The sequence below is a fragment of the Cheilinus undulatus genome, linkage group 21 (genome assembly GCF_018320785.1).
Source record: "Cheilinus undulatus linkage group 21, ASM1832078v1, whole genome shotgun sequence".
In the NCBI taxonomy this organism is placed as follows: domain Eukaryota; kingdom Metazoa; phylum Chordata; class Actinopteri; order Labriformes; family Labridae; genus Cheilinus; species Cheilinus undulatus.
In genome coordinates, this window is record NC_054885.1 from 38,395,100 (window position 1) to 38,408,974 (window position 13,875).

General features: G+C 41.5%; 1 pseudogene and 3 gene segments (V, D, J or C); all 4 read left to right on the forward strand.

Moving 5' to 3' along the window:
• The first annotated feature begins 2,202 nt into the window (after positions 1-2,202).
• On the forward strand, positions 2,203-3,853 carry LOC121529356. The segment is given in 2 exon segments: positions 2,203-2,366; positions 3,555-3,853. Coding segments are annotated over 2 exon segments (339 nt in total).
• A 456-nt stretch (positions 3,854-4,309) lies between these two features.
• On the forward strand, positions 4,310-4,791 carry LOC121529337. The segment is given in 2 exon segments: positions 4,310-4,394; positions 4,475-4,791. Coding segments are annotated over 2 exon segments (363 nt in total).
• Positions 4,792-5,556: 765 nt separating this feature from the next.
• LOC121503969 lies at positions 5,557-6,125 on the forward strand (annotated as a pseudogene).
• Positions 6,126-8,432: 2,307 nt separating this feature from the next.
• LOC121503970 lies at positions 8,433-10,751 on the forward strand. The segment is given in 3 exon segments: positions 8,433-8,565; positions 8,646-8,960; positions 10,687-10,751. Coding segments are annotated over 3 exon segments (429 nt in total).
• The last annotated feature ends 3,124 nt before the right edge of the window (positions 10,752-13,875 follow it).

Below are 13,875 nucleotides of genomic sequence, written 5' to 3' on the forward strand. Positions count from 1 at the left end.
TTATCTATCCTTATTCACTCATGCAGTTACTTTCTGTCTTTGAGGCAGAACTACATGTTTGTGTCTGCATTTGTGTACCTTGTGGGTTTAAAGGAATTCAAGATTAGATATTCCTTTATTAGTCCCACAAGGAGAAATTCCAGTTTACAACAGCAAAAAGTATCATTGACAAAGAAGGCCATTGGTGACAGAAACACAATAGAAACAGAGGACAAATAAAAGTAGTGTTACAACTAATAAATACAAAAATATGGAATATAAAAAAGTCAACTTACAAATGATAAATAGTATTTACAAACAGTTAGAGGGTGGATATATTTCAGATTGGGTGTGGTGGAGATATTTATATATACATCCATATACACACATATATACAAACGTGTACAGATTGTGATACATATGAATATGGTTTATTGCATGTTTTTTTACAGCAGTTTCTGTTGTGGAGCCTAACAGCTGCAGGAAGGAAAGAAGGAAAGACCTGTGATACCTGTCCTTCACACACTTCAGGTGGAGAATCCTGTCACTAATGGAGCTCCTGAGTGCAGTGAGTGTGTGTTGGAGGGGGTGGGAGTCATTGTCCATTATGGAGGACAGCATGGCAACAACTGTTTAGATTGGGTCTTTTAGTATTTAAACCTATGTCATAAGCAGGACTTAGTAACAGAAAAAATGAAAATAACTGTCAAAATGAGGATTTATTTAAAAAAAAAAACCCTGAGTGTTAAATCTTGCATCGTGATCATTTGGTTGTGAAAATGTTTCAGAATTAATAACATTTTCTAAAAAAAAAAAACTGCAAAGTGGATTAAGAAGGACAAGAGCTTAACTCACAGTTTAAACAAGACCATGCATTCACATGGAGAACAATACAAGGAGAAATTACTTCTTCACTTCCACAACACTTTTAAAAGAGATGCAAGAAAATAATGAGTCCATGTGAGGAGGAGTGAATGCAAAGTGAGCTGTGTTCCTCCTCTACTTCTGTGACTGCAGAGAGGATGACAGAGAACAGTGGACACACAGTTGAACATGATGGACTATAGGACAGGACTGCTGCTTTTAACTGTCTGCTGGGCAGGTGGAGATCTTCACTCATCTTTATTCAACAAAGTCTTCTCACACTCTTCTATCTCATGCTTTTCTCTTCTGTGTTGGCAGGTGTTGATGCTCAGACTCTGACAGAGTCTGAACCATTGGTGAAACGTCCTGGACAATCCCACACACTGACCTGTTCAGGCTCTGGGATCACATTCAGCAGCTTCCATATGGCTTGGATCAGACATGCTCCTGGACAAGGACTTGAATGGATAGCCTGGATTCATAGTGGTAGTTGTAGCACCATCCACTACTCTACTTCAGTCAGAGGTCAGTTCACCATCTCCAGAGACAACAGCAGACAGCAGGCATATCTGCAGATGAACAGTCTGAAGGCTGAAGACTCTGCTGTGTATTACTGTGCCAGAGACACACAGCAACACATCCTACCAGTAGAGCTGAACAAAAACCTCTCAGAGATAATAAGGCCACCAGAGGAGGCGCTCTAACACCAGAAATCATCAAAACACCAGCTGACTTGGACAAGCAGTCTCTTCATATATTTTCCACAGTAAATGTAAGCTGTATTCCTTTCAAGAGGAACAGACATGGATGACATATTTAAGCAAAAACAAAAAAAAACAACTAAAACCCAGGTACCATAATCTATAAACCCAGCTGTACTAAGAAACAAATACACCAACTATTATACCAACTGGCCTCTATTTGCTAACACTCCCAACATTCACTCTGTTTGGTGCTGCTGGACAGTCTTTATGAAAATACAGAGGATGTGTTCAAGTTGTATTGGACGTGATTTGACTGCATTTCTCTTCCTACACAAATAAAGAGAAACATGATTGAGCTCTCAGTGTGGTGAAAATGAGCCGTGGATATGAAGCGTTCATGTCATTAACAAATGTAAAGATAGGATGCCTGTAACATCTCATGCTGCTATAAGAAGGCAAAACACAACCAATGAATAAAGAATTTACAAAATCTCCACACAAAACCATTATAAGAGCAGCCAGAAGAGAAGTGGGAAAGCCTTTCCTACAGCATTTCCATAGAACCTCGAATATTTTTCAAAAACCACAGACAAGAACTGAATATTCTTTCACTATACTGGAAAAACTGCAACAAACTCTACTGGCTCCAGTCAGACCATCACTGATGCTTCCTATGTCTGATTGTATGCAAACTCAGAGAGCTTCCTTGTTCCTCAGCTATAAAAACTCTCCATCAGGCTGTCAGTGGAGTTCACAGCACCTCACTTTCAACATCAAGCATGTTTTCTGGAGCTCTGCTGCTGCTGCTGGCAGCTGGATGTGAGTCTCTCTGCATCTGTCAGAGTCAACACTTCTTCTCCTCTACTTGAACTTCATCATCTCTGACTAAACATGTTCTCTTTAACAGGTTTGAAGGCTCAAACTCTGACACAGCCAGCCTCTGTGACTGTGCAGCCAGGTCAGAGTCTGACCATCACCTGTCAGGTCTCTTATTCCGTTGGCAGCTATCGTACATCCTGGATCAGACAGCCTGCTGGGGAAGCACTGGAGTGGATTATAAGTGGTGGTCAAGGTTATACCACATATGTCAAAGATTCACTGAGGAACATGTTCAGTATTGATTTAGACTCCTCCAGAAACACAGCAACTCTAAATGATGCTCAGACTCTGACACAATCTTGACCAGTGGTTAAAAGTCCTGGAGAATCTCACAGACTGCCCTGTTATGCCTCTGGGTTTACAATGCGCGACTACTGGATGCACTGGGTCAGACAGGCTCCTGGAGAACGACTGGAGTGGATTGCTTTTATAAGTACATCTAGTTCTCCTATCAGTTACTCCTCATCAGTTCGGGGCAGATTCATCATCTCCAGAGATGACTCCAGCAGTAAACTCTACCTACAGATGAACAGTCTGCAGACTGAGGACACAGCAGTGTATTACTGTGCCAGAGACACAGTGAGAGAGAACAAAAGAGTTAAACTCAGACTACTCCTTCTTTTTGCCAACACTTAAAAAAGTCATTTTGCTATGAAATGACACTGACAGATATTTGGTGTAAAGGATGAACATTTAGAGTTGATAAGAGTTTTACTGCAGTTCTGTTGGACCTACACAAAAGAGAAATAACATTTTTTTATTCTGAAACTTTGCACTAATGAATGTAGAAAATTAACAGATTCTATTTCTTGTTGCTGATTGAAATCGTTGAATTCTTGTTGTGAAACCATGCACATTTTTTGGGGGTCATTTCTGAACACCTTGTAAGTGATTCATAAACATAAGATAGAAGCCTCTAAAGCCTCTATTATTACTGAAACACAGGCAAGAACTTTACTCTTCATGATTAATACACAGGAATCACAGCTAGAGACTCCTCTGTTGGCCTGCAGCTCTGATACTGCTGCTGACAGCTGCATCCTGTGAGGACATTTCTGACTATGAAACATCAGAATCAAAGAAGAATCAGATGAATGATGGAGATAATGATGATCTGTGTTTCCACAGGTGTCAGCAGTATTGATCTCATCCAGCCAGGATCAATGGTTGTGCAGCCTGGACAGACTCTGACCATCACCTGTCAGCTCTCTGGTTACTCTATCACTGTTAACAGCTATGCTACAGGCTGGATCAGACAGCCTGCAGGGAGAGGACTGGAGTGGATCTCTAGCACTGCTGATGGTAGTACTGCTGAAAAAAATGCTCTGAAGAACAAGTTCAGTCTCAGCAGAGACACTTCTGCTGGAACAGCGACTCTCACAGGACAGAACATGCAGCCTGCAGACTCTTCTTTGTATTACTGTTAGAGAGACAGTGAGAGACTGTGTGAGCAGTCAGCAGACACAACGATCATCTCCCAGTGATGCCAATACCCAGTAGTGACTGAATGTTCAACTTGTATCCAACCTACCAGTACAGAACGTTGAGAATACTATTCATTCATAGGAATGTTGTCCGTTTCACTTTCATCCATTGATTACAGATGATGTTAAGATCCTCTGCCATGAAGAAGTTACACGGCTGATTCTGGATTCTAAAGTCCAAAGAAGATAAATGTGATTTCATTTGCGACTTCAATCATTGTTTGTGTAAATATGTAAGTTTCTCTATGTGGTTCATTGTCAACCTGTCAGCCATGTAAATGACTAGCAAAAAGAGACAAAAAGAGGGTATATTACATTGGAGAAAAAAAATCTACAGTCCACATGTGGAGGAGTGAATGCAAAGTGAGCTGTGTTCCTCCTCTACTTCTGTGACTGCAGAGAGGATGACAGAGAACAGTGGACACACAGTTGAACTTGATGGACTATAGGACAGGACTGCTGCTTTTAACTGTCTGCTGGGCAGGTGGAGATCTTCACTCATCTTTATTCAACAAAGTCTTGTCACACTCTTCTATCTGACACTTTTCTCTTCTGTGTTGGCAGGTGTTGATGCTCAGACTCTGACACAATCTGAACCAGTGGTTAAAAGTCCTGGACAATCCCACACACTGACCTGTACAGCCTCTGGGTTCACATTCAGGGACTATGAGATGGCTTGGATCAGACAGGCTCCTGGAGATGGACTGGAGTGGATTGCCCATATCACTAGCCGAAGTGGCAGCACCCAATACTACTCTGATTCAGTCAGAGGTCGGTTCACCATCTCCAGAGACAACAGCAGAGAGCAGCTGTATCTGCAGATGAACAGTCTGAAGGCTGAAGACTCTGCTGTGTATTACTGTGCCAGAGAGTCACAGTGAGAGAAAAGAACAGGAGAGTCGTACAAAAACTACTTCCTCTTTTCACCATTATCATTGGGAACACTGCTAACCCTTTTTCTGCAAAATTAATCTGGATTAACAGTCACCAATTAAAATTAATATTGATTTTTTATTTTACCTTAACTACATAAATGTTATTTATCTTAATCTAACATTCCTACTTTTCTTAACTTTCCACTACATAGATTTTCACGCTTAATGGAAGCTGTACTCTCTTTATGATAAAACGACAGAGAAGACACATTTGAATTTGAAAGCAGGATAAAATACAGAAACATCAAACACATTACCCATGATTCATAAATATACCATTACAATTCAGTAACTTTTTCTGTCTTTGATATTTTTTTGGTCCATTTTCGATGCATTTAAATTCAGCAACAATTTAAGGACAAATGAATTAAAATCTGAAAATGAAAACTTGATCCATCAACTAGAACTCTATCAGAGCACAGAGTCACTGATAAAAACAGTTTTTCTCTTGTGAACACTTGTTAATTAAAGCCACCAGAGGAGGAGACCTCAGACAACAAACGGTTTTAAAGAAAATGCAAGAATGAATTAACATTTTCCACACTGATGATATATTATTCTTCTGCAACTAAAATAAATGTCTGCAACATATTTCCAAACTATTTCTACTAAAAATGAAAGTCATTGTTGTTATGGAGTCTGTCAGTGTTGTCCTGTATGCAAAGTGATCTTCCTCCATGTCTGATATAAAGTCTCCACATCAGGCTGAGAGTCAGAGAGTCAGAGAAGCTCCATCATGTCACCTTCAACACCAACCATGTTCTCTGGAGCTCTGCTGCTGCTGGCTGCTGGATCCTGTGAGTCTCACTGAGGCTCACACACTGACAGAATGATCACAGCACAATGACTCCTAACACACTCATTCAATATTCTACATGTTTTCATCAACAGGTGTGAAGAGTTACACGCTGACACAGCCAGCCTCTGAGACTGTGCAGCCAGGTCAGAGTCTGACCATCACCTGTCGGGTCTCTTACTCTGTTAGCAGCTACAATACAGCCTGGATCAGACAGCCTGCAGGGAAAGGACTGGAGTGGATCTCTATCATGTGGGGTGATGGTACCACTAGTAAAAATAATGCTCTGAGGAACAAGTTCAGTGTCAGCAGAGACACTTCTGCTCAAACAGTGACTCTCACAGGACAGAACATGCAGCCTGCTGACTCTGGAGTGTATTACTGTGCCAGAGACCCACAGTGACACAACTCATCAGTAGAGCTGAACAAAAACCCCTCAGAGCCTGAGGACCTGAACATGAAGCCACCAGAGGGGGTGCTCTAAGACCAGAAATCATTAAAAAGCCAGTTCAATGAAGTCACATTCAAATATTCAGAAGGAAAGAAATGAAACCATGAGATTACTGATAATATTATGAATACTACTACTGATTTTCCTTTAAAATGTAATCAAAGTTTCTTTTTCAGGGTAGAAAATGGATTTCAGTGGAAATTAATATAAATATTTAATATGAGAAATTCTCCTGAAGGTGTATTATGTTCTTTGACTGCAAAGAGAATAACACATGGATGATTTTAAGTACAAGATAACAGAGTTTATCAGTGTGACTCTAACAAAGTCACCATGGGCATTTATGGTATAGCCACAGGGACTGAATTTAGGTGTGGGATTGCAGAAATCACGCAAACAAAAAGTCCACAAACCTTGAACACATAGTGCAAAACAAAAGAAATCTGCATAAATTTGAACTTCTCTCATTTGAAGTTATGCATAAATCCTATACAGAGAAAACAGATGAGACTAAAGGAGCAACCAGCTGCAGAGTAACTCTATTACTTTTTTGTTACTCAAAGATTAAATCTTTTTCTCTGTTGCAGACTCAAAAATTGGGGGTGACGTCTTTTTACTGTAATTTAAATATTGTTAGAAAAGCACATAAATATGCGTACAGGCCCTTATGACTTAGCCTGACATGCCAGATCAACCGTTTCATGAATCTTTTTCAAGGATCTATTTGACATTCGTCTGGGAAAGCTCCCATAGGAAGTGTTTGGGAAGGGCAGGACTTCCAAAAATTTTCAGATGGTGATTGGAGGAATATTCTGCCTGTTACATTCATGACAGGTCAATCAGAGCAAAGAGCTAAATGAGGTGCATATGCGCTCCTCTTGAGCTGACAGTCTACCGCTGCCTTAGATTGTTAATGGTGGAGCCTCTTGGTCAATAAAACCCAAGGCTGGTAGGGAGACGTGCAAAAACATCTTCTCTGCTGAGACAAGCTGTCAGTGTGGCTCTATGCTCTGGTTTAAAAAGAAATGTGGTCCTGTTCCAATTAAACTGCTGCTCTCCTAAAGCTACATCAGAGCTAATAGCTACCATAGCAGCAGCCATTATATAGACCGGCCCTAACGATTGCAAACCCATGATGAAGTCCACCAGGAGAAGAGTGAAAACATCTTTTCTGTCATGAAAAGCTTCTGTGTTAATCTTTGTCCTTGTTTTAATAAAGAAATGTTGTCCGGTTTGAACAAAACTACCGCCGTGGCTAAGTCCGAGCTAATCACTCCACTAGCAGCCATTGAATACAACCATTCACACACCCTTACTCCAGTCACCCTCATCAAATCACTCTGAAGCAGGTCAGCAGAAGAGCAAAACATCTTTTCTATCATGAAAAGCTTTCAGTGTTGTTTTAATTTTTGTTTCATGCAGAAATGTGGTCCAGTTCTGGTAAAACTGACGCTATACTAGAGCTACACCTGAGCTATTCACTGCACTGCAGGCCGCCATTGCAAACGTCTCCAAGTCCAACTAAACCCCGCCCATAGCTCCCGCTTCGTTATCCTCAAATGATGCTGATTGGTCCTGACAGTGTTGGATTCAGCACCAGAGTTGTGGATTGGAGCTCTTCAAGATTTTCCTGATGACAGAGATGGAGTTTAGCAAATCTATCTGCTTTATAAGGTTACTTCTACCTTTCAACTCAAGATACTTCACTGAAACAAATGCATCACAAAAACAATCAAAGCTCTGCTGCTCATGATGAAAATGTTAAAATTTTCAATTTCTACATGTGCAAAAAAACTAGTGGTGCATCCTTTCAAAAAAAAAGAAAAAAAAATCCCATTTTATTGGCTGTTTAATTTGTGAGTTTTCCTCAAGACAAATTTAAATCAGCTCTTTTTACAATCCCAGCCCACACAAATACATTTCCTCTAGCCTAATACTCACACCAGCTAACCCAGCCTCCTCCTGAATATCTGCTTTTAGTGACGTCATAGCAGTTTCTTTAACAAAATCACCTTAAAACATAAAATGTCATTATTTGATTATAGCTGAGGTCTGACTATAGCTGCTCTGCTCGAGGACATTTAATGTTAAAAATGTTCTATTGTCTCATCTTATTGGTTGATCACAGCTAGCATCTATCTCCAAATAAATAAAATGAGCGTTAAATTATGAGCTGAAATGCTCAGAGAAAGTCAGCATGTGAAAAAAGCTGTATGTTCATTACATTAGAAATGATTATCATATAAACCCCAGTCTGATGTGGAGAAAACTGGAACAAAGTCAGACACTCCACACTCACTGAGGTCCTGATACAGAAGTCAAATATTTTCTCTGAGGAGGAGTGAATGCAAAGTGAGCTGTGTTCCTCCTCTACTTCTGTGACTGCAGAGAGGATGACAGAGAACAGTGGACACACAGTTGAACATGATGGACTATAGGACAGGACTGCTGCTTTTAACTGTCTGCTGGGCAGGTGGAGATCTTCACTCATCTTTATTCAACAAAGTCTTCTCACACTCTTCTATCTCATGCTTTTCTCTTCTGTGTTGGCAGGTGTTGATGCTCAGACTCTGACAGAGTCTGAACCAGTGGTTAAAAGTCCTGAACAATCACGCAGACTGACCTGTACAGCCTCTGGGTTCACATTCAGCAACTACGATATGGTTTGGGTCAGACAGGCACCTGGACAAGGACTGGAGTGGGTCGCAACTGTTAGTTATCCGAGTGGTGACACCCAGTACTACTCTGATTCAGTCAGAGGTCGGTTCACCATCTCCAGAGACAACAGCAGACAGCAGGCATATCTGCAGATGAACAGTCTGAAGGCTGAAGACTCTGCGGTGTATTACTGTGCCAGATGGCCACACAGTGACACAACCATCAGCAGAGCTGAACAAAAACTCCTCAGAGTTTGAAGACCAAGCATGAGGCCACCAGAGGAGGCGCGCTAAGACCACAAATCATTAAAACACCAGTGCAAGGACAAAACAGACTGTAGATGGAACGAAACTGAACAATTACACCACTATGACTGCTCATCATCAGGTCAATAAAGATTTCTTTTCTCGACAGACAATTTAAATCTTTGATAAGAGATTAAAAATGTCTTCAACTAAACGGATAAATATTTGTTTACCCATCCAACAGCAGATGGAATAACAAAGGGATTCAATATTTGTTTAATCCAAGGTAAAATGTTTGATCTGAGCATCCTCTGCTCAAGAACAGTGGTTACATGTGTTACAACCTAAAGATCTTTCCAACAATGAAAATCCTGACTCTGAGAATGAATGAGGTCAGAAGTTGTCACTGAGGTCAAATGTACGTAAATGTTTCTCAGACAGAAGTCCAGTGTTATATTCCTGAGGAGTCAATGCTCAACTTAGATGTAGAGAAGAACAGATCATGATGCAGCCTCTCTCCACTGCTGCAGCCTGGCCATTGATGCGCATGCGTGGTGTGTCTAGGTCCGACACAGCTCGGTGACAGCAGATCGTCATTTTTAACCTGCTTTTAAGTCACAAACTAAAGTTCTATCTGTGAGGCACGGTGTTTTCGATACGTTTTTTAACTGGGAGCCAAAGCTTTGGTAATCGGATGCCGCAATAAGGAGCTATGGACCGATTTTGATACGGAAGTATAGCGGCCTGTGGCGGGCCGGTGTCTGTGCTCACTCCAGACTACAACACCATTTTAAGGGTTCTTGATCGTTTTTCTCTTCCTGCCTCTACTGTCTAAATATTCACTGGATTTTCCTGCCTTGTGGACTACCAAGGATTTGGATCTTTGAGTTATCTTAATACTCCCACTTTTTATCGGAGCTGCCATGGCTGAGAACAAGCCTGAGTGTGTGTCTTGTGCGCTTACCATCTCGAAGCTGAGGAAAAACATGGCGTCGCTGAGAGCAGAGGTCATGGAAAAGAACAAGGTCATTGTGGAGTTCTCAACCGTTGCCACGACCTAGGCCAAGCACCTCGCCGTCATGAGCCCTTCTAGCCACGGATTTCCTAACTCGGCCTGCCTCTCCCGCAGCCCCGCTACAGCAGCTCCAGGGACGGTCTCGGATCTCACCGTTCCATGGTTCGGCTCCACAATCACAGGTGTTCCGGAGGCCGAGGCTGCCTCAGCCCTGCCAGAGGACCCGTGGCTCCTCCTGGGAGCAAAGCCCAAGTCAACGGCGGGATCCGCTCCCTCCCCTGCACCTGCAAAGGCGCAGGTGTATGCCGGTGGAGAAGTAAAAGCTCCGGTGAGCTCCACTTCATGTCAGCCGGAGCTCTGGTCCATTGCCTGCAGGGACAAACACCGTGCTATGCCTCCTTCTCCTCCATCATCACTTCCAGCCATCCCGCTGTCCAACAGGTTCGATGTCCTGAGCAAAAAGGATTTTCCTCCTCTGGGCGAGCTTGCCCCTGAGCAGCAAGCGGTAAAGCCCTCCTCCGCCCGCCGCAAGCTACTGAAGGAGGCCGTCTTGCGGAGGAGCTCTGGAGGTTACAACAACTCTGAGGCAGCGGGACCCTCCGCTGCTGGTAAAGGGTGCTTTCCGCATCTACAGCCTACCGGTCCCACGCAGAAGCGTGTCTGCAAGGGTTCGGAGCCCTCTTTGATTTCGGGCGTTTCACGGAGATCTCTCTCACCTCAAGGCTGCTCCGGACTCGTTGAGCAGGATAAGCGCAACGGAGGCTTAGCGCACTCTCCCAGTGTGGACAGACAACAACCGGCCCCAGCGGCGGGTCCACGGGTGAGTCCTCCGCCTCGCTCCTCTGGTGGTGTCTGTCCTGAGTCATCTCATGAGCCTGCTGCCTGTCCCTTGGTCTTCGTTGTGGGATCATCCATGGTCCGCCACGTGCAGATTGACAGGTGCAGTACCTCCTGCCACCCAGGTGCACTTGTTGTTGATATTAAAAATGCCCTCCCACAACTCCTACGTCACCACTCCTCTGTGTCCCCTGTAGTGGCGCATGTGGGATTAAATGATTTGCACCTTCAGCAGTCAGAGAAGCTTAAAAATGACTTTGTCCAGCTAATTGACAGTGTTCTCAATGCAGGGAAGCAGTGCGTAATTTCTGGTCCGTTTCCCTCCCCTTGCTTTGGCGATGTTAAATTCTCCCGTTTACGGCAACTTCACATCTGGCTAAAGGACTACTGCTGTAACAGAGGCATTCCCTATGTAGACAATTTCATTTCCTTTTACACAAGAACTGATCTCTTCAAGCATGATCGACTCCACCCTAATTACACTGGTTCCCGTCTTTTATCATTAAACATTGAACTTACCCTGCGCTCCTGCAGGGCTTTCTCAGCATGACAGTCCAAGCACGATTTTATTAAACGTCCCGCCCACCGTATTCGACCTTCCCCATCAACTACAAATGCATCTGATTTTCCAAACCAATCACCTATTCCTGTCATCATTACTACCAGAAAGCACAACACTTATCATTCAAAATCAGCCTCAGGCACCAATCTACATAATCTTAAACCTATAATCTTACACAACCCCCCTGCTAATCCCCCCAAAACCTCACAGATCACACTGAAAATGGCACTTTTAAATGTTAGATCTCTTTTAAACAAGTCTTTCTTTATTAACGACCTTATCTTAGATAATGAAATTGATTTTATGTTTTTAACTGAAACATGGCTAAGTACTGATGGACCTGCAACACTGATCGAGGCCTCTCCACCAAATTATGAATTTTCATATTCTTTCAGACAGGGTAAAAGAGGAGGGGGGACAGCCACAATTCTTTTAGCACAGCATGGTTTTAAGAACATCTTATTTGATGAATATTTATCTTTTGAATACCATTCCTTTGTTTTTAGCAGTCCTCCCATACTTTGTCTAGCTGTATACAGACCACCAAAATGTTGCACATATTTTATTACAGAATTTTCAGAGCCGCTCTCGTTTATCCATTCAAAGTTTGAAAGAGTTCTTATTTTAGGTGATTTTAATCTGCATGTAGACAATCAATCAGACTCTTTTAGCACAGAATTTTTAAATCTTCTTAACTGTATGAATTTTATCCAACATGTAACACAGTCCACCCACAACAGAGGTCACATTTTAGATCTAGTTATTACCTATGGCCTGTCAGCATCTGTGACCTCTGTTGTGGACGTGGGCTTGTCGGACCATTTCTGTGTGTTTTTTAATATCAGTGATTTTAAGCAGCAGGAAATCCCAGTGCGTACTGTCAGGAGGCGCTATCTTACTGCTGAAGTGGCTGCAGATTTTATTGACATTTTAACCGATAACCCCCCAGATGTTTTACCTTCCTCCTGTGATTTTATTGTTGAAAATTTTAACAGTAAACTTCAGTCAGCACTTGACACTGTCGCACCAATAAAAATCAAAAAAGTATCAACAAACCCAAAGCCTCCCTGGAAAAACAATCACATAATCAACTTGAAGAGAAATTGCAGAAAAGCAGAACAGAGGTGGCGAAACAACAGAATTCAAGTTAACTACAACATTTTCCACGATCATCTGAAAACCTACAACACAGCCATCAAACAAGTAAGAAGAGAACATTTTTCAAAATTAATTCACAATAATCAAAACAATCCAAAAGTACTTTTTACAACCATAGACCATTTAATTAACCCTGTTTTTAACCAATTTTACTACCCTGATTTGTCATGTGATGACTTTGCAGTCCATTTCAGCAGTAAAATAGATTTTATCAGATCAAACCTTTTACTTTCTCAGCCTTCTAATTTTAACTTTTCAGATTCTTTGCTTTTAAATGAGGAAACACCGGAGAGTTTTATCCTGGTTGATACTGTGATGCTTGATAAAGTTTTTAAACAACTTAAGTTAACTACCTGCCTTTTAGATCCCATCCCAGCATCCCTTTTTAAAAACTTTTTATGACTTTTTTGAACATGATACTCTTACCATTTTAAACTATTCTCTTCAGACAGGTGTATTCCCTCTGCTTTTAAGACTTCTGTTATTAAACCCCTCCTGAAGAAAAGTAACCTGGATACAGCAGTACCTGACAATTACAGACCCGTATCCAATTTGCCATTTTTAAGTAAAATTTTAGAAAAGATTGTTTTAAACCAGTTAAATGATTTTATTAATTTTAGAAATATTAATGAAATTTATCAATCTGGTTTTAGAAAAAATCACAGTACAGAGACAGCTCTAGTCAAAATTGTTAATGACCTCAGGTCCAACATGGACAAGAAATTACCATCTGTTTAAGTTTTATTGGACCTGAGTGCAGCATTTGATACAGTTGACCACAAAATTCTTTTAAATTGACTCCATGATTTTATTGGCATCTCTGGCACTGTTTTCAACTGGTTTAAATCTTATCTCAGTGATAGAAAGTTTTATGTGAATCTTGGGGCTCACTCATCCAAATTTTATGACATGCAGTGTGGTGTTCCCCAAGGTTCAATTTTAGGTCCTACTCTTTTTAATATTTATATGTTACCTTTAGGGAATGTCATCAGGAGGCATGGCATCAATTTCCTCAGCTTTATGTTGCCGTGTCTCCTGATGACACAGGGCCACTTGATGCCCTTTTTAACTGTATTTTAGACATTAAATCATGGATGGCAGAAAACTTTTTACAGCTCAACCAGGACAAAACTCAGGTTTTAGTCATCGGTGCAAGGGACAAGAGAGAGAAACTGGTCAGCAAACTCAGAGCAGTATCTTTTAATCCATGTGAGCAGGCAAAAAATTTAGGTGTTTTATTTGATTCAGATTTTAGTTTTGAGCCACATATCCGGGACATCACCAAGAAAGCATTTTATCACTTGAAGA